At 38.7% G+C, this 27,703-nt stretch overlaps 2 protein-coding genes across 2 annotated transcripts in view; one reads left to right on the top strand and one right to left on the bottom strand.

Annotated features, from left to right (window-relative positions):
* The window catches only part of LOC137238167 (general transcriptional corepressor trfA-like), a 39,537-nt gene extending 27,421 nt beyond the window's left edge, over window positions 1-12,116 (bottom strand). Inside the window, exon 1 of the mRNA XM_067762844.1 lies at window positions 11,976-12,116. The gene's annotated coding sequence lies outside the window, so the exon portion shown is untranslated. The remainder of the gene's footprint in view (window positions 1-11,975) is intronic.
* An 11,898-nt stretch (window positions 12,117-24,014) lies between these two features.
* Window positions 24,015-27,190, top strand: LOC137244919 (pineapple eye protein-like). The gene is made up of 3 exons (XM_067774681.1): window positions 24,015-24,363; window positions 25,222-25,831; window positions 25,903-27,190. The coding sequence occupies exons 1-3, from the start codon at window positions 24,232-24,234 to the stop codon at window positions 27,000-27,002; spliced, it is 1,842 nt and encodes a 613-aa protein (XP_067630782.1). The 5' UTR covers window positions 24,015-24,231; the 3' UTR covers window positions 27,003-27,190.
* Window positions 27,191-27,703: the final 513 nt, after the last annotated feature.

Genomic DNA, 27,703 nt, shown 5'->3' with positions numbered 1-27,703 from the left:
CCATAGAAAGGAAAAGTCAGCAACTTAGTGCAACATACTTACTGAAAAAAGCGAAAACTAAGTAAAACAAGTAAGGAAGGCTAAGTTCGCTAAGTTCGGGCGTAACAGAGCATTACATACTCAGTTGAGAGCTTTGGAGACAAAATAAGAGAAAATAAACATGCAGGAAAATGAACCTAGGGTAATCCTGGAATGTGTTTGTATAACGTGGGTATCAAATGGAAGGTATTAAAGAGTATTTTAAAAGGGAGCGGGCCATAGTGCAATAGGTGGGCGCCTTTTCGAGTTATTGCCATAAAGATGGACCAGGGGTGACTCTATAAAATGTTTGTTAAAAGGGAGTAGCCCTAACTTGTATGTGTGAAGGCGTTTTCGAGATATCGCCATAAAGGTGGACCAGGGTGACGCAGAACATCATCCGCCGGGTACCGCTAATTTATTTATATATGTAATACCACGAACAGTATTCCGGCCATGATTCCAAGGGCTTTTAATTTCACCTTCACTTTTTTCACTTTTTTTTTTCCTTCTACTTAATATGGTAGGTGTAGGTGTCACACCCATTTTACAAAGTATTTTCTAAAGTTATATTTTGCGTCAAAAAACCAATCCAATCACCATATTTCATCCCTTCTTTCGTATTTGGTATAGAATTATGGCTTTTTTCATTTTTCGAAATTTTCGATATCGAAAAAGTGACCATGACAATTTCGCCCATTGTTATTACCAAGATAAAGTGAGTTCAAATAAGTACGTGAACTAAGTTTAGTAAAAATATATCGATTTTTGCTCAAGTTATCGTGTTAACGGCCGAGTGGAAGGACAAACGGTCTACTGTGTATAAAAACTGGGCGTGGCTTCAACCGATTTCGCCCATTTTCACAGAAAACAGTTATCGTCATAGAATCTATGCCCCTACCAAATTTCACAAGGATTGGTAAATTTTTGTTTGACTTATAGCATTAAAAGTATTCTAGACAAATTAAATGAAAAAGGGCGGAGCCAAGCCCATTTTGAAATTTTATTCTATTTTTGTATTTTGTTGCACCATATAATTACTGGAGATGAATGTTGACATAATTTACTTATATACTGTAAAGATATTCAACTTTTTCTTAAAATTTGACTTAAAAATCATCCAATTTTTGCTTAGCACACATATAGTAATAGGAGTAACGTTCCTGCCAAATTTCATTATATATACTTAAGGACTCAACAGTCAGAATTGGGAAGGACCTCTCCGAGGCGTTCGAAACTAAACGAGGTTTCAGACAGGGTGACCCCCTATCGTGCGATTTCTTTAATTTGATGCTGGACAAAATTATACTAGCTGCAGAGCTTAACCACACTGGAACAATATTCTATAAAAGCGTGCAATTACTGGCATATGCTGATGACATTGATATCATCGGCTTAAACACCCGCGCTGTTAGTTCTGCTTACTCCAAACTGGAAAAATAAGCGGTAAAGATGGGTTTGATGGTGAATGAGGATAAAACGAAGTACCTGCTGTCATCGAGCATACGAGCCTTGGCAACCACGCTACTGTTGGCAGCCATAATTTCGAAATAGTAAAAGACTTCGTTTATTTGGGAACCAGCATCAACACTAGCAACAACATCAGCACTGAAATCTAGCGAAGAATAAATCTTGCCAATAAATGCTACTTTGACTAGGTAGGCAATTGAAAAGTAAAGTCCTCTCTCGGCAAACGAAAACCATACTCTACAAGTCACTTATCGTACCCGTCCTGCTATATGGGGCAGAAGCATGGACCATGACAACAGCAGATGAAGTGGCTTTGGGAGTGTTCGAGAGAAAAGTTCTTCGATAGATTTATGGACCTCTAAGCATTGGCGATGGCGAGTACCGAAGAAGATTTAATGATGAGCTGTACGAGCTATACGCAGACATCAACATAGTCCAGCGAATTAAAACGCAGCGGCTGCGCTGGCTAGGCCCTGTTATGCGAATGAAAGATGATGCTCCGGCCAAGAAAGTGTTTCTATCGGAACCCGCCTATGGAAGCAGAGGTAGAGAGCGGCCCCAACTCCGTTGGAAGGACCAGGTGGAAAACGATTTAAACTCCCTTGGTGTGACCAATTGGCGCCGGTTTGCGGAGCGAAGGAGCGACTGGCGCGCCTTGTTGGACGGCCATAACCGTTTAGACGGTTAAGCGCCAATTAAGTAAGTAAGTAAGTAATTTCTAAGATACCTCGGTTTTAATTTTAGTTCAGACACTTGAAAAATATAACTCTCGATGAAAAGTTTAAAATTAAAACCAAAAAGCTTTTTCCGTACTGAGTTTTTAAACTTTTTTGGTGTATAATATAAAACCAATTTTTATTAAAATTGGGCTTAAATTTAAGTTCAGATGTTTTAATTCAACACCAGATATATAAGCTTGTTGCGTTGTAAATTTTGCAAGGTCTGCATTTAAAACCAAAAAAGGTTTGGTCATATATGTACACCAAAAAAGTTTAAGATTTAAACCAAAATTTTCAACCATTTGAAATGCATTACAACGGCTTCCACACAAACTTCTTCTACGCATATAAAAAAAATAATAAAGAAACTAAAAAAACAAGCGAAAATGAAATTGAAATTTACGGGGTCGCCTGCGGTAAGTATTCGTAGTTTCCAACAAAACGGTACCGCTGAAAACGGTGAGTATATCGGCCGCTCTTTAGCGGTCGTAATAAAGCGGCGCCGCTTTTGGAGTAAACCAAGCCTTAAGCAAACTTGCCCACATTCAAAATGCTATATCTTTGGTTCCACTCGTCTTATCTTATTAATTTTTGTTTTATTTTGAAATAACAATATTTACAACTGCCTTAAAAAAATATTTAATTTTATATAATCAAAATAATGAATAAAAAATTAGTTTTTTAAATAAGAATTACATACTGTTTTCCCCCACGAATATTTTCGAAAAAATATACATATATATGCTGTAAACTTTCATCTAAAAAACTTTTTATTTGGTTCATTTTGTGGATCAATAGATATTAACTCATTTCTGACCTGACCTCAACACTGTAAAAAACTTCGTATTCGAAAATATAATCTAATAATTTCTAATAATATAGGATTTAATAATTTATTATGTCTCTCTGTCTTTCTCCAATGATACAGATGTAGAACATTCCGGAGCGTAATTCACGTCGCTATCAGTTTCAGTGAGTACTTCGCTGAAATTAATATCATCTGATTCTTTCATCTGGAAAAACGAATAAATGTTATGATAAGTATCTAATATTTGGCGAATTTAATAATATTAAGTTAAAATATGGAAAAACATATGTGTACATGAGGGCAGCTGCCAATTTCTTAGATGAGTTCCATAAATAGATATATTGTTTCTAAATTTGTATATTCAATTATTATATGGGCAAGTATACACAAACCTCATTATCTTTGTTAATTTTAGATAGCTTAAGTCGACATTTGTTGCAAATTCGTTGTTCCATCGCTTTTTTGGTTACAGGAATATCCAGCGTCGATAAGTGGTTTTTTGTTACTTTTCTCAGAATTCCGCAATTTTTGTTGTTTGGGTGCGGAGACAAATCAAATGGATTAAAACATTTAACTTTCGGCATTTTCCTAATAATATTTATATAAAACTCGCAATAATAAAACAAGAAATTTCTGAATTAAGGAAATTAAGAATTTTCTACGTTGAAATAAAATTTAATTCTGTTTTCTATTTACAATCTTACATCTACTTACTACTAATTCTGACATAAATAATAATTTCGTAAAACTAGCTACCTGCTAAATGATTTATAGGTTTATTTACAAGTACACTAGCAGACCCGCCAGACGTTGTTCTGCCCTAAATTTGGCCTATCTGCATACATTTTAATAAGCTTTTTCCGTCTAACTCTGCCCTACCCCTCCACACTTTTTCCTAACCTTTTTATTCACTCCTCCCTCCGTCTTTTTCGCTTCATCTCCATCTTTTTCTCATTCTATCTCTTTCTCAGTCTCCTCTCTTTTCTCTTCTCTCGAGTTTTTCTCCTTCTTCTTCATCTCTTATTGCCAGTCCCAGAGGGTGGTATGTATTTTGTTCCAGTCCCACTCCGAGTCTCAGTCTCAGTCCCAGTCCTAGTCCTAATCCCAGTGTCCCAGTCCGTCTCTGGCATACTTCCCGGAAAAAAGCATCATAAACATTAATACAGGCAAATTTATATACGAAATTTCAGGCAAATCGAATAGGACGTATGTAAATAGGTACGTGGGTATTATTAATTCTTGTCTTTATTTCGGCTTCGCATGCATATTTATCAGTTTTGCCAGGTTGATACGACTAAGGCGAATATCACAATGAACTTTAGAGCTCTCAGCAACAGATTTCATTTGATATACATAATACACACATTCTAGGGGTATCCGGGTCCATGTTTTGGCCTATATCTCGAGACCCTAGTCACCCTGCGGCATAAAACGTACTCTGTACTAAAGCACACATCAACAGCTTCAATTTGATACGCATAATGTAAAAACACATCCTAGTGTTACCCTAATCCACATTTTGGCATATATCTCGAGACCCTAGTCACCAATAGGTATGAAAACTACCCTGTACTAAAGCACTAATCAACATCTTCAGTTTGATACCCACAATGTAAACCCATTGTCTAGGCGTTCACGGGCCCACGTTTGGCCTATATCTCCAGACCCTAGTCACCCAGGGGTATGAAAATTATCCTCTACTAAATCACTCATGAACAGCTTTAATTTGTTATCCATATTGTATAAACACATTCTAGGAGTACCCGGGTCCACGTTTTGGCCTATATCTCGAGACCCTAGTCACTCAGGGGTATGAAAATTATCCTGTACTATAGCACTCATCAACAGTTTTTATTTGATATCCAAATTGTATAAACACTTCCTAGGGGTACCCGGGTCCATGTTTTTGGCTGTATCTCGAGACCCTAGCCTCCCAGTTGTATGAAAATAATCCTGTACTATAGCACTCATCAACAGTTTTCATTTGATATCCATATTGTACAAACACATTCTGGGGATACCCGGGTCCACGTTTTGGTCTATATCTCGAGACCCTAGTCACCCAGGGGTATGGAAATTATCCTGTACTATAGCACTCATCAACAGCTTTCATTTGATATACATATTGTATAACACATTCTAGGAGTACCGGGGTCCACGTTTTGATCCCAAGACCCTAGGCACGTAGCGAAAAAAAGGTAGACGTTGGCCGATTCCCAGACCTACCCAATATGCTCACAAAATTTCATGAGAATTGGTTCAGCCGTTCTGGAGGAGTTAAGCCTCTAACAGCATGACAGAAGAATTTTATATATTAGATAGATATATGTATGTATGGTGTAGTTAAGTTGGCCATGCATGCATACACAGGCAGACGTTGGCGGTATACAATTGTAGCACGTACCTGCTGCAAGCGCACCTGCTGGGGTGTTCCAAGTTGTGTACTTCAGTACTATGCTGTCAGCTTATCTGAGCCTATCTTTAAATTATTTAATCTGTCTCTGGAATCCGCATCATTCCCATCTATTTGGAAACAATCGTTTATTATACCTTTGCATAAAAAAGGTAGTAGGTCTAATATTGAGAACTACAGAGGCATAGCTAAGCTCTCAGCTATCCCTAAAACTTTTGAGCAGATAATTACATACCAGCTTCAATATCTGTGTAGCTCTTTAATATCACCTTGTCAACATGGTTTTGTGCATCGGAGATCAACAACTACCAACTTGCTTGAATTTGCGTCTTTTGTTATGAATGAAGATGTAATTTACACCGACTTTATTAAAGCATTTGACTCTGTTAATCACGAGCTCTTAGTTCACAAACTTGATCTTCTGGGCTTTCCAGCGCCTTTATTAAGTTGGATTTCAAGTTATCTTGAAAATAGGACTCAGTGAGTTTAAAGTCGTTTGATGTAACTTCTGGCGTGCTCCACCGTAGCCATTTGGGTCCATTACTTTTTACCCTGTTCATTAATGACTTACCACAGGTTATCTTACATTCTAGAGTTTTTATGTATGCAGATTATGTAAAACTTTGTTACACATATCTGCCTTCAAACTTGTTCTGTTTTAATCAGCTTCAGCTGTGTCACTGCAAATTTACTTTTTTTGAATTGCTCTAAATGTAAGCAAATGACTTTTCACCAAGTGAAGCCGGTCCTGACATCTTATATACTTAACGGCAACCCTTTGGAGCGGATATCTGTTGTAACTGATCTAGGTGTTATTTTTGATCCGAAATTAAGTTTTACCATACATATTTCAACCACTATAAGCAAAGCAACTGGTGTATTAGGTTTTATCAAACGTTGGGCTAAAGAGTTTGATGACCCTTACTTCCAAGATTCTTTATACGTACGTCCTATTCTTGAGTACTGTTCATGTGTTTGGTCTCTCCAATCTATCAAATCCATATAGATCGGATTGAGTCGGTCCAGAGACAGTTTTTAATTTTTGCATTATGAGGTCTCAACTGGGAATCAAGTACTCATCTTCCACCATACAGGAAGGAATAGGCTTCTTCTAATTAATTTCCCATCTCTAGAGAATCGTAGAGTATTACTCGGCATTATGTTCATTCACATGCTCATCATTGGCGTGATTGACTCCCCTGACCTAATCAGTCAACTAAATTTTGCTGTTCCTGCTAGGACCTCCAGACATTTTGTGCCTTTTCATTTACCTCTATGCCAGATAGAAATAGTCCCTTGCTTCATTGGTGCTCGCGTTACAATGATTTGTATAACTACATTGGCTTTTAATGTTCGTTTGCGGCTTTACATACTGCTATATAGGTTTAGCCTGATATTTTAATTTTATTTTTTTCTTATACAATGCGATGTCAAATTTTTATAACATACTAATTTTCCATGTACCTCTTTTAAACTTTTTAATTTTAAGGATGGCTCTGTATTTACATATACATATATCAGTCTATTACAATAATTAGTCGACCGCTTTGTGTTTGCGTCGACTTTAAATAAATAAATAAATAAATAAATAAAATAAATAAATAAATATAAGCAAGTTGCTCGAGGTCAGGTCAGAAATGAGTTAATATCTTTTGAACCACAAAATTGTACAACTTAAAATAAAAAGGGATTTTAGATGAAAGTGTATTGCATATTATATATATTTTTTCGAAAATATTCGTGGGGGAAAACAGTATGTAATAATTATTTAAAAAATTCATTTTTTATTCATTATTTTGATTTTTTGTAATTAAATATTTTTTAACGTTATAAAGTAAATATAAAAATAAAACAAACATGAATAAGATACGACAAGTGGAACCAAAGATATAACAATTTTGATTGTGGGCAAGTTTGCTTACCCATCGAACTTGAGTACATGCAGATCTCTGAAAAAAAAAAAAAATATTTCGAGGAAATTCTGATATATGTATGTGTTGACTTCAATTGCGAAAAGATTCCAACAAATAAATTTGGTGTCTTTTAAAAAAGTGAAAATTTTTTTTTATACAAATCCGTACGATTTGTAAAATAATGACCCACATATATCTCTCTTCGCTCAGCAATAGAAAGTGCATCTGTCGTATGTCAACACAAATCTGCGATAGTTTGACGATAGTGTTTGGCTAGTTTTTATTGATGCTACCTGCTGGCGGCAAATGAAAACATAAAAATAGACAATAATAATAATAATATAAGTGCAAGCCGACTGTAACAAAATTATTTTGAGTAAAATTTTATCATTCGCCTCAGTTTAGCCAACTACAAAGCACTTTGCAACAAAACTTTTTGAACAATTCAAATAAAAGACTTGAAGCCATATAGTAAATGTAAATTTGAATGACTAATATTTGGGTGGGGACAAAAATTCCGAAGCTCTCATGTATAAGCGAAACTTGCAGCGACTGGAACAAACACCCGAATCATCATCATCAAACAGGCAGTTGGATAAAAAAAAAAAACACAACAAAAAATTTTTCTATACATAAATACGTATTTATAAACAAAAAATACAAAAAGTTGACGGCTGTGGGCAGAGGGGTACTTGATAATTAAGTACTACAATCATCCAATGTGGGGATTCAAAAGAAGCAAACTCGGCGGAAAACACTCAGCTAAAAAGCTGTTAAGGCTAGCTATAAACAAACGATGTACTAGCAGCAAATCATTCAACAAATGGTTGCAGTCAGGCAACGGAACGTTTTGTACTTATGTATATCGAGTGAGCTCTATACAAGATATTTCTGTTTACTGTGTGTATTTTGTATGAATGCATGGTTAAACCCGCTAAAAAATTAAGCAAGTACTCAGAATACTGCTGAAAAAATGTGAGTTAGTCACCCAAAGTGACAGTTTTGCACTACAGGTATGGTGACTACTTCCGACAGTTAGTAAATACATAAACTAGTACCAACAGTAATGAAGTCTGATAAATCAAAGGCTGTAACCCACCTGCGACTCAACCAATGGCAATCTGCATTGCCCTTTCGTAGGGCATCATATTCTTAAAACGTCAGTTGAAAGCACAGCGAGTGCACAGAATTAAAACTAGTACCGTTTCTTCATGCAGTAGTTCTCCGTTAGTTCGGCATTGTTGTTGTTGCTATAAAAACACTCCCATACCCAGGTTTTGGGGAGTTATCGATGGTGAAGGTTGTTGTTGTTGTTGTAGGGATAAGGTGGCTTCCCGAAGGCTTTGGGGAGTGTTACCGATGTGATGGTCCTTTGTCGGATACAGATCCAGTACGCTCCGGCAACACAGAACCATTAAGGTGCTAGCCCAACCATCTCGGGACCGATTTATGTGGACACATTAAACCTTCAGGCCATCCCTGCCTCCCCACCCCCAAGTTCCATGAGAAGCTTGGGGTCGCCAGAGCCTCGTCTGTTAGTGAAACAGGATTCGCCGCGGATAGGTGAGGTTGACAATTGGGTTTGGAGAAGCGCTGGCAACCTAAAGGGCCCCTTGAATCTGGTATAAAAGTCGCCTCTTACGACAGGCTTACCTACCGCGGGTATATTCTGACCCCCTAACCCGCTGGGGGGATGGTGAAGGTTCTTTGCCGGATATATGTAGATCCGTACAAGGTACAATCCCAACCATCTCAGGAACGATTTAATGACTTCATTGAATCTTCTAGGCCAAAACGTCTCACTCCCCAGTTTCATGAGAAACCTGGGGTCGCAGGAGCTTCGCCTGCTAATTACGTGTGATACTTTCATAATTAAAATACGATTCCCCTCGGCTAGGAGATGTTGACAATTGGGTTGGGTTGGTTGAAAAATATTCTGAGGTAAGGCGTTCTTCAACCGAGTTCTGTGATATGGCATTTTTGAAACAGCAGCCGAGATAGGGTGATATTCCACCGATCATTCGAAATCGTCTGAAAAAGAAAAAACTCTTGCGTATTTTTTCCGGAATCCGATTGGCATCTTGTGCAGTGTTTTGTAGGATTATGTGGGAATACTACAATTTGGCATGCTTCGGAGCGCAACGAGGATGAATCGAATTGATCCCTGATCCGCATAAGGTTATGCTGAAAATAGTGATGTTGGTGTTCCAAAGCTATATATAAAATCCGCAAAGTAGGCCACGTAGTATATGTATGTTCCCAAAAATGTGTATCTTGTAATAAGCCCTGTACATGACTTATAAGCGCCATATATAAGGGTTGTCTCCATTTGGACCAATAATGGCCCCTTCCAACCCCATTTGGCCCGATGGTCCCTTTTGCAATTTTGGTCCTCTCTAGGTAGTAGCCACAATTTTATTTATTTATTTATTTAGTCTAGTAACAAATGTTTAGTACAGACACTTATGACTAAATTACAGAGACCAGCTTATATTAAGCAATGGAGAACATTAACAAGAAGAATTTATATTATTACAGATTAAGTAATTTTTTAGTTTAAGTTGAAAAGCGTATTTTGAGTCAGAGAAATCAATATCCAAAACACTAGAGAAGCAATTAATTTCTGATAGGGCTCTGTTAATAGGCGCTTTTGAGTTATAAACAGTTCTACTCACTTTTAGTACTTTTCTTTCTTTTTCACTGAGGCGAAAATTCAAAGTTCTGCCACACATTCATTAACCCACATATAGTTTTCAATTTACTTCAATGGAATTCTTACCACAAAAATTGCTTAGTGAATAAAATGTAGCATAACAATGATATTTCACCTAGGAGATAATTTAGCCGAGGCATTAAAAAGAGAAATGTGGGCTCTTTGGGCAATTTTTGAGACATTGTCCTTAGTTTTTGATGAAACAACAGACTTATAAGAACAGACTGTAGAAGAAGTAAGATTTACCTGGGCAGCCGTGGTTGTCTCCCTCTGGTTGAACTAGGTATATGACACTAGTATAACATTGCGACATCCAGAAGTCAGGTCCTTATAAGTTACGTGATAATATCAAACACTTAAACTTTATATAAGGTGTACTTTTCTTGGAGGTAATACGCACATACATATGTAGATGTAAGCTGCGTATATAGATACATTGCACTCAGAAATGCATGTATACTTATATACATATCAACATACTTATGTGCACATGTATACGAACTTGACAAAGGAGCGTTTTTTGGATTTGCTTTGGGCAATTATGATCAATATTTTAATTTTGTTATCATAGAATCCATAGTAAAAGAAAAAGATAGAACAAATGTATGCAACATAAATTCCTCGATAATATGTACATATGTGATACTGACCGCCAAGCGCAATATTTTTCTTGTACAATCATAATGTTTTATAGGAGTGCTTTGCGAAATTTTTTATGTTCCGCCTTCGTATTGGTTATTCTTTACGACAGCAGGACTGCCAATACGCTTCCAAAAATATTGAGAGGTGTCAAACGACGCGTCTTGACATCAGTATTAATAATCCGAAGGCGGAAAATAAAAATATTAACTCGGTCAAAAGATATTAACGAAAAACCGAAAAAAGACCATCGGGTACCTCCGAAACGGGGGGTGGACCCATAGTATTTTTGCGCAGAACACCTTTCTACGTTAGCGGCATTCGGCCGCGCTTATAAAAAATAACCCTGGGCTACGCCATGCCAAGTCCGGGTGTGTGGTATAACCGTGGCTACCGCCACGGTGATGCACAATTTTTTTTGTAGGTACCAACACAACAACAACCACATGAAAACCGCCAACTTCAACTGCAAATATCTCCGGACAGAGACAAAAATTTTTCTTTTCCGCCTATGGATTATTGTTCTCGAGATTAATACGCGTCTTTTGATACCTCACTCGAAAATCTTGGCCCAACTTTAGGGTGGGGCCCCTAAACTGCACTACTACCAATTTTTCTTTTCCGCCATCAGATTATTGTTCTCGAGATTAATACGCGTTTTTTGACACCCCTCTCGATGTTTTTGGTAGCGTATTAGCAGTCGACCCCTCAACTAGACTATTACCCAATTTTCACTTCCGTTCTCGGATACGCGATCCTGGATTCAAAACTAGTCTTTTGACACCATTCCCGCTATTTTTAGACGGGTACTACGTATCATGCTGTCGTATGTAACCGTTTTGTAAATTATTAGCGCTGTATACGTGTACATTTTTGGTTTAAAATAAATCCCAATACTGTTCGCCACCACTGTATCATACAAAGGAGTCGCAAGATTCGTGCGTTTTAAAAATGGCGGTTGTTCGCTTTCTTGTTGGCCGTTTTTTTCTTGCAGTTAATTTTATCAATTATAAAGTTGTTCTCATTATTTTTTGTTTGCAATTCCATCGAAATATTTTCAATTGGCCTTTCACAATTCAGCAGCGAAATAGCAACAAAATGCACTTCTACAGCTTCACTTATTCCCGGCTAACTTTTCATTATGCAAAAAAAAGGTTCTCTACATCTAATTGATCTCCCTACCCCAACAATTATAATTGCAGACGCCACTAAAGTTTCAGCATTTAACGCCTTCAAGTTATATAAAATGCACGATTTAATGGTTATATAAACTTCCACAAACCTTTTATATTTGTTTATATTTAGAGCTATTCGGGTGTTTTTTTTCTGGTTTAATTGCAATTTTTTCAGTTTACAATGCACTCACACACGTCCGTTTCGAATGAAAGTCCGCAACAAATACACACGTTCAAAAATAGAAGAATAATTGAAAATGTCAAAAAAATAGCGTTGCAACGCGGCGAAATCTACGCATGTTCATAACAACGCCGCATGGGAACAGTTTGGTAAAGTACAGGCACAAACCGCTTGGGAAGAGTTAACTGTTGGATGCCCAGTTTGTATCATTAATTGTGAATAAGTGAAATATCTTTCAATGACGCTATTGCGGATAAAGGCCGATACACAGTGAGGTTATTCATAAAAAGCGCTCAACACAATCTTATGCATTCCAGTAATTTATTTCGCTTTGGCCATTCACGTATAAAATTTGCGAATCACTAGCTGTGGTTTTTTACATCTACATATAGACGTTTACGCTTAAAACTTATATGGACTGCTAAGCGTCAAACTTTAAATCAGACATCCGCAAATAGTGGCACAATTGTGCACACTCAATTCATACGTATTCTTACATGCCAACCTAATAAAACCGCACTGCGTTTTTTGCCCCAACCGAAATAAGTATGCGTTTCGATAATGTAAAACATGTATGCAAACGTCAAATCTAAATGTCACGCAGAATAAAAATTGGAATGCGAGTTAGGTTTTCACGCAGCAAATTCAATTTCGGTTGCTCTCATACAAGTTGTATGTGCATGAGACATTTTTGACAGAAAATTACTTGCGTGCTTTTATATTAGGTTGGCATGTTATTCCCTTTAGTTTAGTAGTCGCTGAAAATTTGGTGCAGCATCATCGATTGCATCAAAATTTTAGAAATAAGATTTTTCAATTAGAAGAAAATTTTTCTAAGCGGGGTCGCCCCTCGGCAGTGTTTGGCAAGCACTCCGGGTGTATTTATGCCATGAAAAGCTCTCAGTGAAAACTCATCTGCTTTGCAGATGCCGTTCGGAGTTGGCATAAAACATGTAGGTCCCGTCCGGCCAATTTGTAGGGAAAATCAAGAGGAGCACGACGCAAATTGGGAGAGAAGCTTGGCCTTAGATCTCTTCGGAGGTTATCGCGCCTTACATTTATTTTATTTATCATCGATTGTGTGCGTCGTTCGCAATGTCGACGAATGTTGTTAGCAAGCAACAAGCAAACATCGTTTGTTAGTTTTTTTCAATGCGCACAAGCGAAAAATATTTTATTTTGACCAACCCTTTTGCGCAAATACAATATACATATGTATTTTATTGTATAAACCTTTTGTTTGCCATTGTACGCAAATAATAATAAATGATCTTGTCTTGTTGCTTTCTAACACTAGTGACCTGATATGAAACTTCTCGCTCTCTGAGAGCGCGTGAAAATGTGCATTTTTTATAATACTGGCCATAGATTCCATCATGCTCAAAATCAAATTTGGGCATTTCCGAATAACTTTGGCGTATTTTACATGCTAAAGGTTTAATTTATGATTTTCTCCGAAAATTTGTTCAAAATTGTCCATTGGAATATCAAAAAACTGGAACTGATGTCAGGACTACAAACCCGAATAAAAAACTAACTCTTCTTCACCCGTGTACAATTTATCTGTGACCACACCTTTCATAGAAGAGCTGCACACGAAACGTGTTTTGGTAGCGACTTTCGATTTGCGAAAAGGTTGACTTCTTAAGCCCCCATTACTGATACTTAGCATAGACTTGACTTGACTTGGCGTAAACTTGGCAACTTAGCCACTATTATACTCCACTTGGCGCATAAAATCTGGCATCATAATCAGCGTTGAAATTTATTTTTAAATAAATGTCAATTTGTATGACAAAATGTCAAAATTAAATGCAAACAAACAAATGGCATCTCAAAATGTAAACGTCACTTAGAACTTACATAGAAAATCAAAATTCAACAGACTTCTAAGTCAAGTTAAGTTTTGAGTAATCAGTAACATGCAATGTTTATTTAACAGAACTGTAAGTGACAGTTCGCAAGCCAAGTCAAGCCTATGCTAAGTATCAGTAATGGAGCCTTTAGCCTTCGCATTAAGTGGATGGATAAAGGCCATGTTTTTGTGGCGCGTTGCAACATTCCATTTTTAACAGCTGAGATAAATTGTAGGTATACGTAAAGGTTAACGCAACATGTTTAATTAACAGCCTTTTGCGGACGACAACGTAGATACTTCACCAAGTGATCTAATTTCGTAATTTCTTATGCGGCAGTTACCCACCGACGTGTGCCGTACGTACGGACGTTTGTCGTACGAAGCACGTTTGACCGAACTCTCAAGCCCGTAGGAACCAATGTGTGCGTCTGTGTACATGTACATAACATATTTGTGTGTGTATTGTTTACAACAAAGCACTGTTGCCATTGGCCAGTTTGCATGCATGCTTATGCAAACATCAACTTTTTCCAGTTTAATTTTTGATGGTGTAAAAGGCTGGAATTAATATTAAATAAATATAAATAGATTACATGTTTATAATCTGCACTTTTACATAATTATTTCGAATTATTTTCACAATTTTTCAAACTTTAATTAGGTGTTTTTGCATGAAACTGCAAACGGTCAAAAATTAGCGCACAAAAGTTTACTAGGCAACTCTGTCTAGTGAGAGAGCGATCAGCTGACACGTTCTTACGGAAAAAATCAAAATTGTTTTGATTTCTACGTTCCGGGCTACGTACGTACGGGCGTTGCACGTCGGTGAGTTTTCGTTTACATTGCACACTCATAAGATAGGTCGTGTCAGCTGACACGTTTTTGGTACGTACGTTCGTGAGTAACAGCCGCATTATTCATTTTTGCGTTTTTTATTGTATGCGTATATATGTACATAAACGTTTTGGTCGCATCAAAGTGAAAAAAGGGGCCAGCCGTTCATTGTTATCTTATGGCGGTGCCAGAGCAACAAAGTAAAGCAACGCAATCGAAATATAATATTTCATATTTTGCCATTATCTGCCACAAAATATTTCTACAAAACTTTGCCTTTTTTATAAATTTTAATAAGTTTTTATCAGCTTACTTTCTGATTTATTTGAAAATAATGAAACCGAACGGATTTCTTTTAGTTTTTTTTTGGCGTATTTTAGGCAACTCTTTAGCCATCTGATGTTCAACACCCATTCTTGGAAATGAATAACCTTTTGTTTACAATCGAATGAACTTGAAGACTCATTCCTGGAAATGAATTGAGAGAGAATAGGGCCGTTCCATTGGTTTATCGAGCTCTGGCTCTGGCTCAAATCTCATTGGAAGGATCTGGATCAACTTTATGAGAGCTGGCAGCACTAATATAAAACATCTGTTTTGTAGAAAATAAGAAGAAACGTACACAAAATTTTAAGATACTGATAGAATTATTAACATTTAAATAGTTTCACACGTAAGCAAACTATTTATTTTCCTTACATCATCTTCAAGTTGTTTACTCTTTCAGTGTTTTTGCTTTTAAATATGGCGAGATCTTTTATGTATACACAAATGTACACGTATTTAGTTCAGTGCTACAATGGCTCAACTATATGGTTGGCTCATCTCACCAGCTGATTTTATTTTTTTCATTTCACTGGAGCAGGGATTGTCAGAAAGAGATGGCAAACTTAAAAAGAAACCAACGAATTTACAACATTTTCTTACTACTTACAACACGCTAATTTTGGCAATGTGAACAAAGGTATGTTATTGCTGTAGAGATGAGCCAACCATATAGTTGAGCCATGAGTGCTACCAACTCAAAAGTGGTTAGCTGTCAAAAAATCGACTACAGCAAACGAAACGAACAGAACTGCTATACGGATCAGAAACATGGTTCAATTATGTACAGGTTGGCTCATCTCATCAGCTGATTTTATTTATGTCATTGCATGGTCGAAGGGATTGTCAAAAGCAGATGGCAAACTCAAAATGAAACCAACACATTGGCAACATTTTACTTACACATACAAAAACTGCTAAGTTTTATGTTTCCATTCCATACCATTCGCACCAACACCAATACACAGATTTTGACAATTTGAACAGACATATTTTGTTGCTTTACAGATGAGCTAACCTGTATATAGTTGAACCATGGATCAGAAATTGAACCAGATAAATATCAGGATCACAACGTTGTTGTTGCGTTTGCATGTTAAATTTCTATCCGTATCTCGCTCAAGTCTCAATGGAACGTAACTAATGAATGTTTCGTATCAGGCATTAATTCATACAAGTGAAAAATCTTTCTATTCCTCCATTGCCATACCTACCTGTCAAATAATAGCTGACAGGGAGAACGGCTGTCGCGAATGGCCAGAGAATGGAAGAAAGGTTTGTTTTTTGCTCCCGGTTATTAAATTGAAGTGCCGCGAATTTTGTGTTTCAAATCAGCTTTTCTTTTATATGTGTATACAGAAAATCAGACTACATATTAATATTCATTTCTAAAATTAAGTTAATAGATTAAATTTGAGCAGCCAGTTATGCAAACATTTTAAAATATGTAAATAATGCAATATACCAGTCGTCTAAACAATTGTTTGAAAAACACTACTGAGCAAATGATTTAAGTAATCCAACAGCGATTGAACAGGTGGTCGATGCTGTTTACTATTGTGAACGTTTTTATCGAACATTCCCCACTTGCATGAATTCACAATGGTATCAGGTCATCAGTGCTTTCTAATAAGCGAATGAACTACGCAAAACGATGCATCACGTGATGTCCGTTATCATCGCGCTCTCACTAACACATCTGCATTTCCATTTTGCCGACGCCTGCTTTAAATACACCTCTGCTATTGCTGCGCATAAAATTTGTACTACTAAATTTCAATACGCATTATACTCAGATGTAACTGAAATACGTGTCTATGTTTCACCAAAGAGGATAAATAAATAAGAGCCACCAGTCTGCTACGAGTGGCGAGTAACTCGCTGGAAATCAAAAAAATTGATGCCTAATGTTTTCTATGAGGGTCATTTTTAATTGTCTCGCATTTATCCATGCCGTGTAGGCACCGTATGCAAATGTTTTTTTGGAAAGACAATTAATTAATTAATTAAATAAAGTTGGAAAAATAAACACAATTACCCCACGAAATGTATAGAAGACATTTATGCACATCTCACCAAAAAAAAAACTGCGATTAACCTAACGAAGAACATTACGCAAAGTAACGAGTGACGTCTCTTATTATAGTTTTTTTTTTTGGATTTGCTCAACATGTCAAAGAGGATAAATATAATAAGAGCCGTCACTCGGTATTTTTTAGGCATTTACTCGATGTAAACTGTGAAGTAGTCGCTACTTTTGTTTTATGAGGGACATTTTGAATTGCCTTCCATTTATCCATGCGGTGTTGTCACTTTATGCAAAAGTGTTTTTTGGAAAGAGAATTAAATAATTAATTAAATACAGTCGGAAAAATAAACACAATTACCCCATGAAAATGTATGGAAGACATTTATAAACATCTCGCCCAAAAAGAAAGTAGCGACTACCTCATAGTTTACATCGAGTAAATGCCTAAAAAATAACGAGTGACGGCTCATATTAGGGGGACTCATGTAACCGTATAAATGCCTTATAAAGTGTGTAAACGTATAAATTTATCTAGTTTACGCACGAGCTGTCAAATTTTGTATGAAAAATCATTTACACAATTTGTGTAAATTTACGCGCACATTTCATTGTGTAAACGCAATAAACTCAAAGGAATGCAACCTTGCAGACATTACAGCAGGCATTTTCATCAGAAATCTCCATCAGCAAGTAATTTACAAGAATATCTTAGTAAAGACGTTTTAGTTTTGATTTTTCACTTAATCTTGGCATTTTTTAATTTGTATAACAATCAAAAAATGTTGTTCGGCAATAATACAGCTGATAAACAATCAAGTTTATCAAGAGTATTACTAGGTGCGTTCATATAACAGCGTGTGTAAATGGATATAATTTTACACCTTATAAGTTTATATGCTATCATGAGTCCCCCTATTATATTTATCCTCTTTGAACATGTGTTGAGGGTGATTGGCGTCTTAAGGCGGTGACACAATGACATTTTTCATATAGATGCGTTTAACACAAGCTTATGCATTCCAATAACATCGCCACAATCAACCAAGGTGTTGCGTTTGTAAATATGAAAACACTTCAGACGTTGCAATTGAAGGTTATTACGCCTTTCCCATTCACATACAAAATTTCGCGAAGCACTGTTATAAACATTCTCCAAATAAAAATACCTGCTAACATATTTTGCGTCGTAATCGATTGTTATATTGCTGTTTTTAATTGCGAAAAATGTTAGAAAATTTACCAACCAGTGGGAAAAATAATTTCACTTGCAAATTGTGCCAACACCCTTAGCCAAAGAAAATGTCAAATTCTTCTTCTTATGGTTTGCTTGGAACAAAATTTGAGAGATGACTACTTTTCAATAACAGATGGCGCCAGTGCCACTCATTCTACCGTTCTCCATTAAAATACGTGCAATGTACTCATAAAGCAGAAGCTTGTGTTAAACTCTTCTATATGAAAAATTGCTTATGTGTCGTGACTGTTATTATATTTGAACGCTCTGTACGCCTGCGCTTTGACATAGTGTAGCATTATACGACACACACTGTATTGTATCATTATATGCCACACCTACTGTAACATACTTGCGGCTTTACGCATAACAAATTCAAATATATTTTAGTAATAATTATATTACAATTATTGAACTAACCCAGACGGCACGGAATGCCGAATATGAGACACATATCACAGTTAATAAATTATACATATAAACACACAACCCATTGTAATATACATACAAACATTCAACTAATTGTGGGAAAATACCAGGCATGCTTAACGAACGAAACGATATCATTTCGTTACGATAATCAACGCTAATAAACGGAACGAAGTCACTTCGTTTCGTTTATTAACGTTAAGATCGTCAAATTAACGTTAATTTGACGTTCTTAACGTTAATAAACGAAACGAAGTGACTTCGTTTCGTTTATTAGCGTTGATTATCGTAACGAAATGATATCGTTTCGTTCGTTAAGCATGCCTGGAAAATACCAAAATATTCAAACTGATTTGCTGACGCTGCAAATTGTACAAAGGAGTACATGTAGGAGTTATGCATACAAAACTACATGTATACAAAGACTGTATACAAACGTACATGTATGCATAACCCATTTCCTATGTACTTATTTTTAGTTATTAATATTAAGATATTTATGAATGTATAGGTTAAGTAAATTAGTATAAAAGACAATAATTTATTCAATAAACCAAAGACTTAATGTCGCACAATCAAACGTGCAACGTCTTTCAATTACGAATATTTCAATAGCCAAAAATTAGCCAATGCGTTTATCTATATCAGCCTTTACTGTTCCCAGCCGATTCGAATTTGTGAATACACTGGGTCAAGAAGAAGAGTACAGACGTTTTCTGCTAGTGATGGGCGATACAGCGATTTTGAACTATCAGTGAGGTGCTCCGATCGCCGGTGTTAAAAGCCAATGCGACAATAGCACCAGCAGAGAAACAGGTTTTGAATTTGTGTGAATTCCTGTTACAAGCTAGAGATGGTCCTTACGCCTTCGATATTAACATTTTTAAGCAATAATTACTGATGTTATATTATCAGGAACCACAGGTAAACTGTGTAAGATTCACCACACACGAAGAAAAAAGCATGTGCAATTTTTGCATACATGCGTAAATATCAAAATCGTTTTGATTTTAGCGCAGTTCTCTGCGCAAATAGCGCAACCAGTGCACACACCGGGCAAATCCTTGTGCAAATTGGTAATTGGCACAAGGATACTTGAGCCGTATAATTGGCGTATTAGAGGGAAAAAGCGCAGAGTACACCGAACCGAAAGCGGCTCGTGGGAACAAAAGAGCACGAGCGAACTCTGGTTCGCAACCGGGGGCCCGGAGGTCAAGAAAAAGTGCGATGAGGGTTCTGCGAAGAGAATCTCGGGCGAGCGGGCCAAACCAAGCAGCTTACACGGCGAATGTGGATAGAGGTGCTGGGCATATACTGTCTGGCAACCGCTGAAGAAGTTGCCGAGGCTGTTAGGAAAGCTGCTGGCGGGGAAACGACGGGACAGGTCCGTGTGTCTATTTTCTCGGAAAACCAGCGTTAACAGAAGATGGCAGCCATTGAAGTGGACGAAGCTGTTGGCGTCCTTTTACTAGCCAAGGGCAAGATCTGTATCGGCTGGCTGCAATGCAGGCTTAGACAGAGGGTAGACGTGCAGCTGCTTTAGGTGTCTAGGCTACGGACACCAAAAAGCAGACTGCAAGGGCCCTGATAGAAGCAGTGCTTGCTGGAAGTGCGGACAGAGTGGCCCCAGGCCTCGGCCTGTACGGAAACTCTAAAGTGCTTTTTATGCCAGTCAGAGAAGGTCGACCACCTTCCCGGGTCTGGAGCATGCAGCACCTTCAGGGAGGGAATGACCAGTTTCATCAAAGGCAACCTGAACCGAAGCAGGTTAGTCGATAGTCTGCTGGACCAACTGGTTCTTGAAAACGAAGCCAGCTATGCCATCATCAGCGAAACTGTAAGAGTCAGGAGTGACTGGCACGTAGACTTAACAGGTGCTGCTGCGATCTGGATCGTAGACGCTGGCACCCACGTACGAAGCCGTGTTGTCGGAAACGGCTACGTACGCGTAACAGTGGCACACACCACACTAGTGAGCTGCTACCTGTCCCCAAACGATCCAATTCATGGGTTTAAAGACAAGCTAGAACTACTCGAAGACTATTTGCGTGATGAATTCGGTAACGTGGTCGTCGTTGGAGATTTCAATGCTAGGGCTGTTGAGTGGGGAATGCCCCAGACTAACTCCAGAGGAAGGCTAGTGCTAGAAATGGGTGCCCGACTTGGATTGGTCATTCTGAATACCGGCACGACCCCGACATATCGGTGACCAGGCTTTGGACACTCTATTCCTGATATTACATTAGTTTCGGAAAACCTGCTGTCAAAGGCGGCTAGATGGAGGGTGATGGAGGATCTCACGGGTAGTGACCATAACTACATCACCTTCCATTTTAATGACTCAGGGCAAAGTCGGACAGGGAGACTGCCCCATATGAAAACAAAATGGGACGCCTATAAGGTTGACGCTGCAAAGTTCTCAGCTGTTGTACAAGCGAGCGCACGACAGATAGTTGACAGTGCCGAAGTGGCGAACGCTTCCGTAGAAGCCACCATGCGTTGCCTGAACCACGCGTGCAAGACCTCAATGCCTCGAAAAGGGCCTAGGAGAGGTAAAAAAAAAGTGCACTGGTGGAGTAGCGAAATCGCCGGACTACGCAGGGTATGCCACAGAAAGCAAAGGTTGGCAATCCGCGCACGCAGCGGGTTTGAGGCGCTAGAGCATGCGGAGGCATACAAAAGAGCAAAAAAGGTTCTCTGTGCCGCCATAAAGCAAAGCAAACTTGATAGCTGGAAAAAGCTTTGCAAAGAAGTTGATCGTGATCCTTGGGGACAGGGGTATAAAAAAAAATAAAAAAATAGTAATGGGGAAATTCCGCCCACCGACCCAAACGATGGATGAGGGAAAGGTGCGAAGTATAGTAGATGCTCTGTTCCTCACTCGCACAAGCAGAGAGGGTGACCACGTCACCCACGAAGACCACGACGTGCAGCCGTTCAGTGAAGGTGAGCTAAAAGCGGCACTACACAGAATGAAGGCCGGTAAAGCGCTAGGACTGGATGGGACACCAGCTGAAGCAATAAGACTGGCTGCTAAGAGCAGTCCTGAGTTTCTGCTGCATATGTATAACAAATGCCTGGAAGCCAGGATCTTTCCTACAAGATGGAAGACAGCGCACCTCGTGCTAATCCCAAAAGGCAAGGGAGACCCGAACTCCCCGTCATTTTTTCGACCATTATACATGCTCGACACGGCTGGGAAAATGATGAAAAGCCTCCTTAAACAACGGCTGATAGCAGCCATTGAAGATGGAGGTGGTCTGTCCCATCGGCAGCATTGGTTCCGGAAAGGTCACTCCACAATAGATGACATAGCCAAGGTTATAAATGCTGTAAGGAAAGCCGAAACCGCGTGCCATCAAGCTAGGCCGGTTGTCTTACTGGTCACGCTGGACGTGAAAAATGCCTTCAATTCCGTCAGATGGGACGACATAATCGATGCGCTGAAACACTCTTTCAAGGTAACTCCTTATCTACTAGCCATATTAAGGGACTACCTAAAAGATCGCTGGCTCACGTACGTAACAAATCAAGGTCAGAGAAAGGTGAGGATAACAGGCGGAGCAGCCCAGGGATCGGTGTTAGGTCCCGACCTCTGGAATGCTTCGTATGACAGCCTCCTTCGTTTGCACATGCCAGAAAGTGTTTTTCTTGCCGCTTTCGCAGACGACGTGGCTGTCGTAATTACAGCGCGGAACTGCGAGCTGGCGCAGCTTAAATTAAACCAAGTAATGCGCAGTGTAAATAGATGGATGAGTGACCATGGACTTCAGCTCGCGCCAGCGAAAATTGAGATCGTAATCCTCACGAAGAGACGAATTCCCAACATTATGAATATGATGGTTGGAGAACAACATGTACAAACACGCAACTCCACGAAATACCTTGGGGTGAGGCTAGATTGCAAGCTAACCTTCTTGGAACACTTTCAAGGAGCCTGCGAGAAAACTGCACAGACCATAGGATACTTAAGTCGATTAATGGCAAACACAGGTGGGCCAAGGCCATGTATAAGAAAGCTGTTTGCTTCCGCTTCGGATTCTATACTCTTGTACGGTGCAGAAATTTTGGCGGATACAATGAAATTCCGAAAGTACCGAGCAGCCATTACTTCTGTCCAACGCAGAGGGGCGCTACGAATTGCCGCAGCTTATCGCACGGTATCCGCAGACGCAGTTCTTGTTATTGCGGGAACTATACCGATACATCTTTTCGCTGAGGAGAGGAAATCAATTTACCACCTCCGAGGAGAAGTATGCAGAGATGTTACTGCCGCGCAGGGGCGAAAAGATTCTATCCGACGCTGGAGCTGCAGTACTGCAGGCAAGTGGACCAGGGAACTGGTTCCCGAGCTGGAGCCATGGCTAGAACGGCCACATGGAGAAGTCGACTTCTACCTGACACAGTTTTTAAGTGGCCACGGCTACTTCCGGGAATACCTCCACAGGATGGGCAAGGTTGAAAATCCGAATTGCTTATACTGTGGGCTCATAGACGACGTACGCCACACCTTTTTCGAATGCGATCACTTCGCACAGCAACGAAGAAGAGTGGAAGTAACACTAGGCGATCTATCCCCGGGCAGTGTCATCCATAAAATAACCTGCGGAAATGACAGATGGGACATGGTCAGCAGATATGTAAGGAATATTCTCCTCACTAAACGGCAAGATGGTTGCTTAGCCCAATAACGTGAGAGTAGCCAGAGAGCTCACGTAGTGCGCTTCCGTACCCGAAGTTATGCTAAACGCGGTCCCAGGTGCGGAAAATGCGCCGGTCGTGGGAGGTTAGGTTTTAGTGGGTAGCCCATGAAGGAAAATAAAGGGAGTCCTACACTCGGAGAGGCTCGCTACTACAAAGAGTAGCACCGAGGCTTAACAACCCGGCTAGTGCATAAAGCATTTCCACCTTCCACGTAACAAAAAAAAAAAGTTTAATAATATTAATGATAATAATAATAATATTAATAATAATAATAATATAATAATAACACGGTCCAATTTTCGCAGCCAACCAGGTCAAAACGTTGTTTATAAAAATTTCAATTCAAAATAATATCGCCAGAAAGAGCAAACTAGCTAAAAATAACCACAACCGAGTGCAGCCAGAGGTGATTTTCATTCTTCATTAAGAAATATCGCCGCACTCGCTGTTGCGAAATGCTGTCAGAGGTGATTGTCATTCAAAAGAATTGCATGCTGAAGGAAAATCGCCAATCACTGGCATATTTGGATAGCAATAGCTATCACTATTAGCGCTTTTTCATTCGCGGGGGAGCAATCACCGATTGTGAAATATCGTTCATCACTATTTTCTGCAATCAGCTGAAATAAATTTTTGTTTGACAACAGTTAAAGTCAAAAGTTTGTATTTGTTTTTTAAATAAATTAACATTTCGATTTGTTCTTGAATTTGTATTATCGGTTCAAGTTCCCTTTGTTGTTGTTTTTATAGTAAGTCCCCATATAAGGTAAATGAGCGATTCCGCAATACTCGAGTATAAAACGTGTGATATTTGCAAGGACAAAACGAACTGCGCCCATGACCTTATACTTTTCGGCGATTGGCAACAAAGTCGTGATATAACTGTGCATTACTTTTGTTTGGTAAGATAATATATATATTTTTTTTTTATAATATTCCAAAATGAAAACGATGGTAATAGTCTAGTTGAGGGGTCGACTGCTAATACGCTACCAAAAATATCGAGAGAGGTGTCAAACCACGCGTCTTGACATCAGTATTAATAATCCGAAGGCGGAAAATAAAAATTTTAACGCGTTCAAAAGATGTTAATGAAAAACCGAAAAAAGACCCGCGGGTACCTCCGAAACCGGGGGTCGGATCCATAGTATTTTTGCGCAGACCACCTTTCTGCGTTGGCCGCCGAAGGCCGCGCTTATAAAAAATAAGGTGAGAGGTGTCAAAAGACGCGTATTAATCTCGAGAACAATGATCCGATGGCGGAAAAGAAAAATTTTATCTCTGTCCGGAGATATTTGCAGTTGAAGTTGGCGATTTTCATGTGGTTGTTGTTGTTGTACCCACCAAAAAATTGTGCGTCACCGTGGCGGTAGCCACGGTTATACCACACACCCGGACTTGGCATGGCGTAGCGGCATTTTTGGTAGCGTATTAGCAGTCGACCCCTCAACTATACTATTACCAAAAATAACCCTGGGCTACGCCATGCTAAGTCCGGGTGTGTGGTATAACCGTGGCTACCGCCACGGTGATGCACAATTTTTCTTGGGGGTAAAAACACAACAACAACCACATGGAAATCGCCAACTTCAACTGCAAATATCTCCGGACAGAGATAAAATTTTTCTTTTCCGCCATCGGATCATTGTTCTCGAGATTAATACGCGTATTTTGACACCTCTGTCAATATGTTTGGTCGCGTATTAGCAGTCGACCCCTCAACTAGACTATTACCAAAACGATTTCCTTTCCCATTCTAGCTTCTTTCCACACATCTACCACAAAGAGGAAAAGACTGTGGTGGCATCAATGGCTTTCTGTTGCGAGACATTCGTAAAGAAATCACTGCCGCTTCAAAGCGGGTATGCTGCTACTGTGGCCGAATGCATGCGTCCATTCAATGCCATAAGTGCAAAGAATATTTTCATATACGTTGTGCACGCTTAGAGCGGTGTCTATTGATATTTCACAACGATTTTCGATCATACTGTGATGATTGTATACCGAGAAAGGAACTCCAACCAATTGGACTTAAAAGCCGACCATCAAGTTTCGAACGTTGTAGCATATGTCGTGGGCAAATGGGTTTATACAATGAGATTGTATTCATATTTGGAAAATGCTGTAATAAAGGTTATGCACATAATGTATGCGTTCAAAAATATGCATTGGCAGCCGGCTATTACTTGCGTTGCATATGGTGTCGCAAGGAGGAATTTCGTATCAGTGTACGGCAACAGGGTATTTTTGTACCAGATAGAGATGCGCGTTGGGAAACACAAAAGGGTATATACACCGACTTGCATCGTGGTCATAGTACGTGTAATATGGATTTATGCTTCTGTCCTAGAGGAAGAGATTACAATAAAGGTTAGTTTGGCTATAACAATTGTAAATATATCTATGTAAGCCAATTTTTACTTTGTCGGCTCCGTTTACAGGTAAATGGTCTATTACGTTATGCTCCCTCTGTGGTAGCGTAGGTGCTCATAATCCGAAATGCCTACTAGGAAAAGAAAACGCTAAAGATAAGGTTTCAATCTTTAAATGTTCTACTTGTGCAAGTACCGAAACAAAGATAAATAACAACGACGCAAGCGACGAAGCAACAGCAGTTAATAGAGATGATATAATTGACAAAAGCATATTTATGACAAAGAAGTGTAGCGTCGAAGAGGAAAAGATAGCAGACAGTTTCACTCCAGCGTTTTCCGAGGATGATGATACGCAATCTGCGGACAGTTTTGTTACTGTAATACCGCAGAAACCTATTGAAATTATTTCTACGACAGTTACATCACACATAAGTGAACAAAACAGAGGGGACCACAACGGAAAAATTGATGTTAATATTATACCTGTGGAAGCAGATGTTACTATTAACATAATTAGTGAGAGAAGCAATGAGGAATCATTGGCGCAGCAACGTTTAATTGAAGAAACCGCGCTTATACAGCAGTCATTAGCTAAAGATATACAAGCTGATGATGAAACACAAATATTGGGTGTAACAAGCCTCAACATACCAAAAGTTTGGAATGATACCGGATCCTCACGTGTGCAGCAGCCATTAACGTTAGATGTTCGTTATGATATTGATAGACAAGTATTTGCTACAACTTCACCTAATATAAAAGTAACTAATTTGTCGTCGCCTAAGTCGCGAATAGAAAACCCAAATTTAGCCGATTTATCAAGTACCACAATGCCATCCGCTGAAACTATTCAAGAGTTGTACTGCAGTGGTATTGTAGTAAATCAAATTGGCGATAATAATCAATCGCCTGAAGTGACTTCATCCTCACAAGATCAAGCAGACTGGGCTAGTTTTATTTTATATGAATACGATGATGTTAAAAAAGTCTGTATTGGTAGCGCTACTGTACGCATTAATTTAAATGAGGAACGCTTTGCTGGTATGACGTTAGAACAAATTGAAGATAGTTCTTGTGATTTAATAACAGATGCTGATATTATATCCCGTAGTGATGATATTGGCATTTTTGCTAAAATCGATTCAATTATTGCAGAATACATGTAATCATGAAGAATTTCAATCGATTCCTTTCATTAAGTGGTATCTACAGTTCAAAAATAACTCGTTGTGATGCTGCTAATTCTTTTTCGTTTATTTCACGAAATAGTTTTTATTTGAAAATTTATATGATTATCACTTTATCTATGTATGAAACAAATGAAATCGAACTAAAATTCGAACTGAGTTGATTATCAGTCCTTTTCTGTAATCGAATCAGGGGTCGGTACATCCCTGTTGTTCTAGCAGTGGCAAGATATCAAATTCAAAAAGCACTACGTCAAGCCTTTTCAGTGGCTCTTTCTCAAGTTCTGACACCTGTTGTGGCATTTCTCAAGCTCGTTAGTTTGAGACAGGTTTTAGATCCAATGCTTTACACAAGCAATGTAAATTCTACCTCGTACCATTGGCAAGTCATGGAAAGTTGTGTCTTGACATAAACTCCAGACGTAGGTTAGGTTGCAAGGGCTGAGCTGGAAACTATGCTAACAGCAGGATACATTTTTTCTAAACATGCGAGCTACTGCAAACTTTACGATATATCTTTTCTCAACATACCTAACATTGCAGACTAAAGGCCTTGAGAAACATTACACGAAAGAGAAAGGACGGGGTGGCCTTTTCACTTCACTTTTTCTTAGCATACCTAATATTGCATACTAAAGAGCTTTAGAATCATCACACCGAAGTGGTTTGATAATGGGTGC

The sequence above is a fragment of the Eurosta solidaginis genome, chromosome 1 (genome assembly GCF_040869045.1).
Source record: "Eurosta solidaginis isolate ZX-2024a chromosome 1, ASM4086904v1, whole genome shotgun sequence".
In the NCBI taxonomy this organism is placed as follows: domain Eukaryota; kingdom Metazoa; phylum Arthropoda; class Insecta; order Diptera; family Tephritidae; genus Eurosta; species Eurosta solidaginis.
Note: the sequence above shows the minus strand (reverse complement) of the source record. Positions and strands in the feature narration are given on the sequence as shown.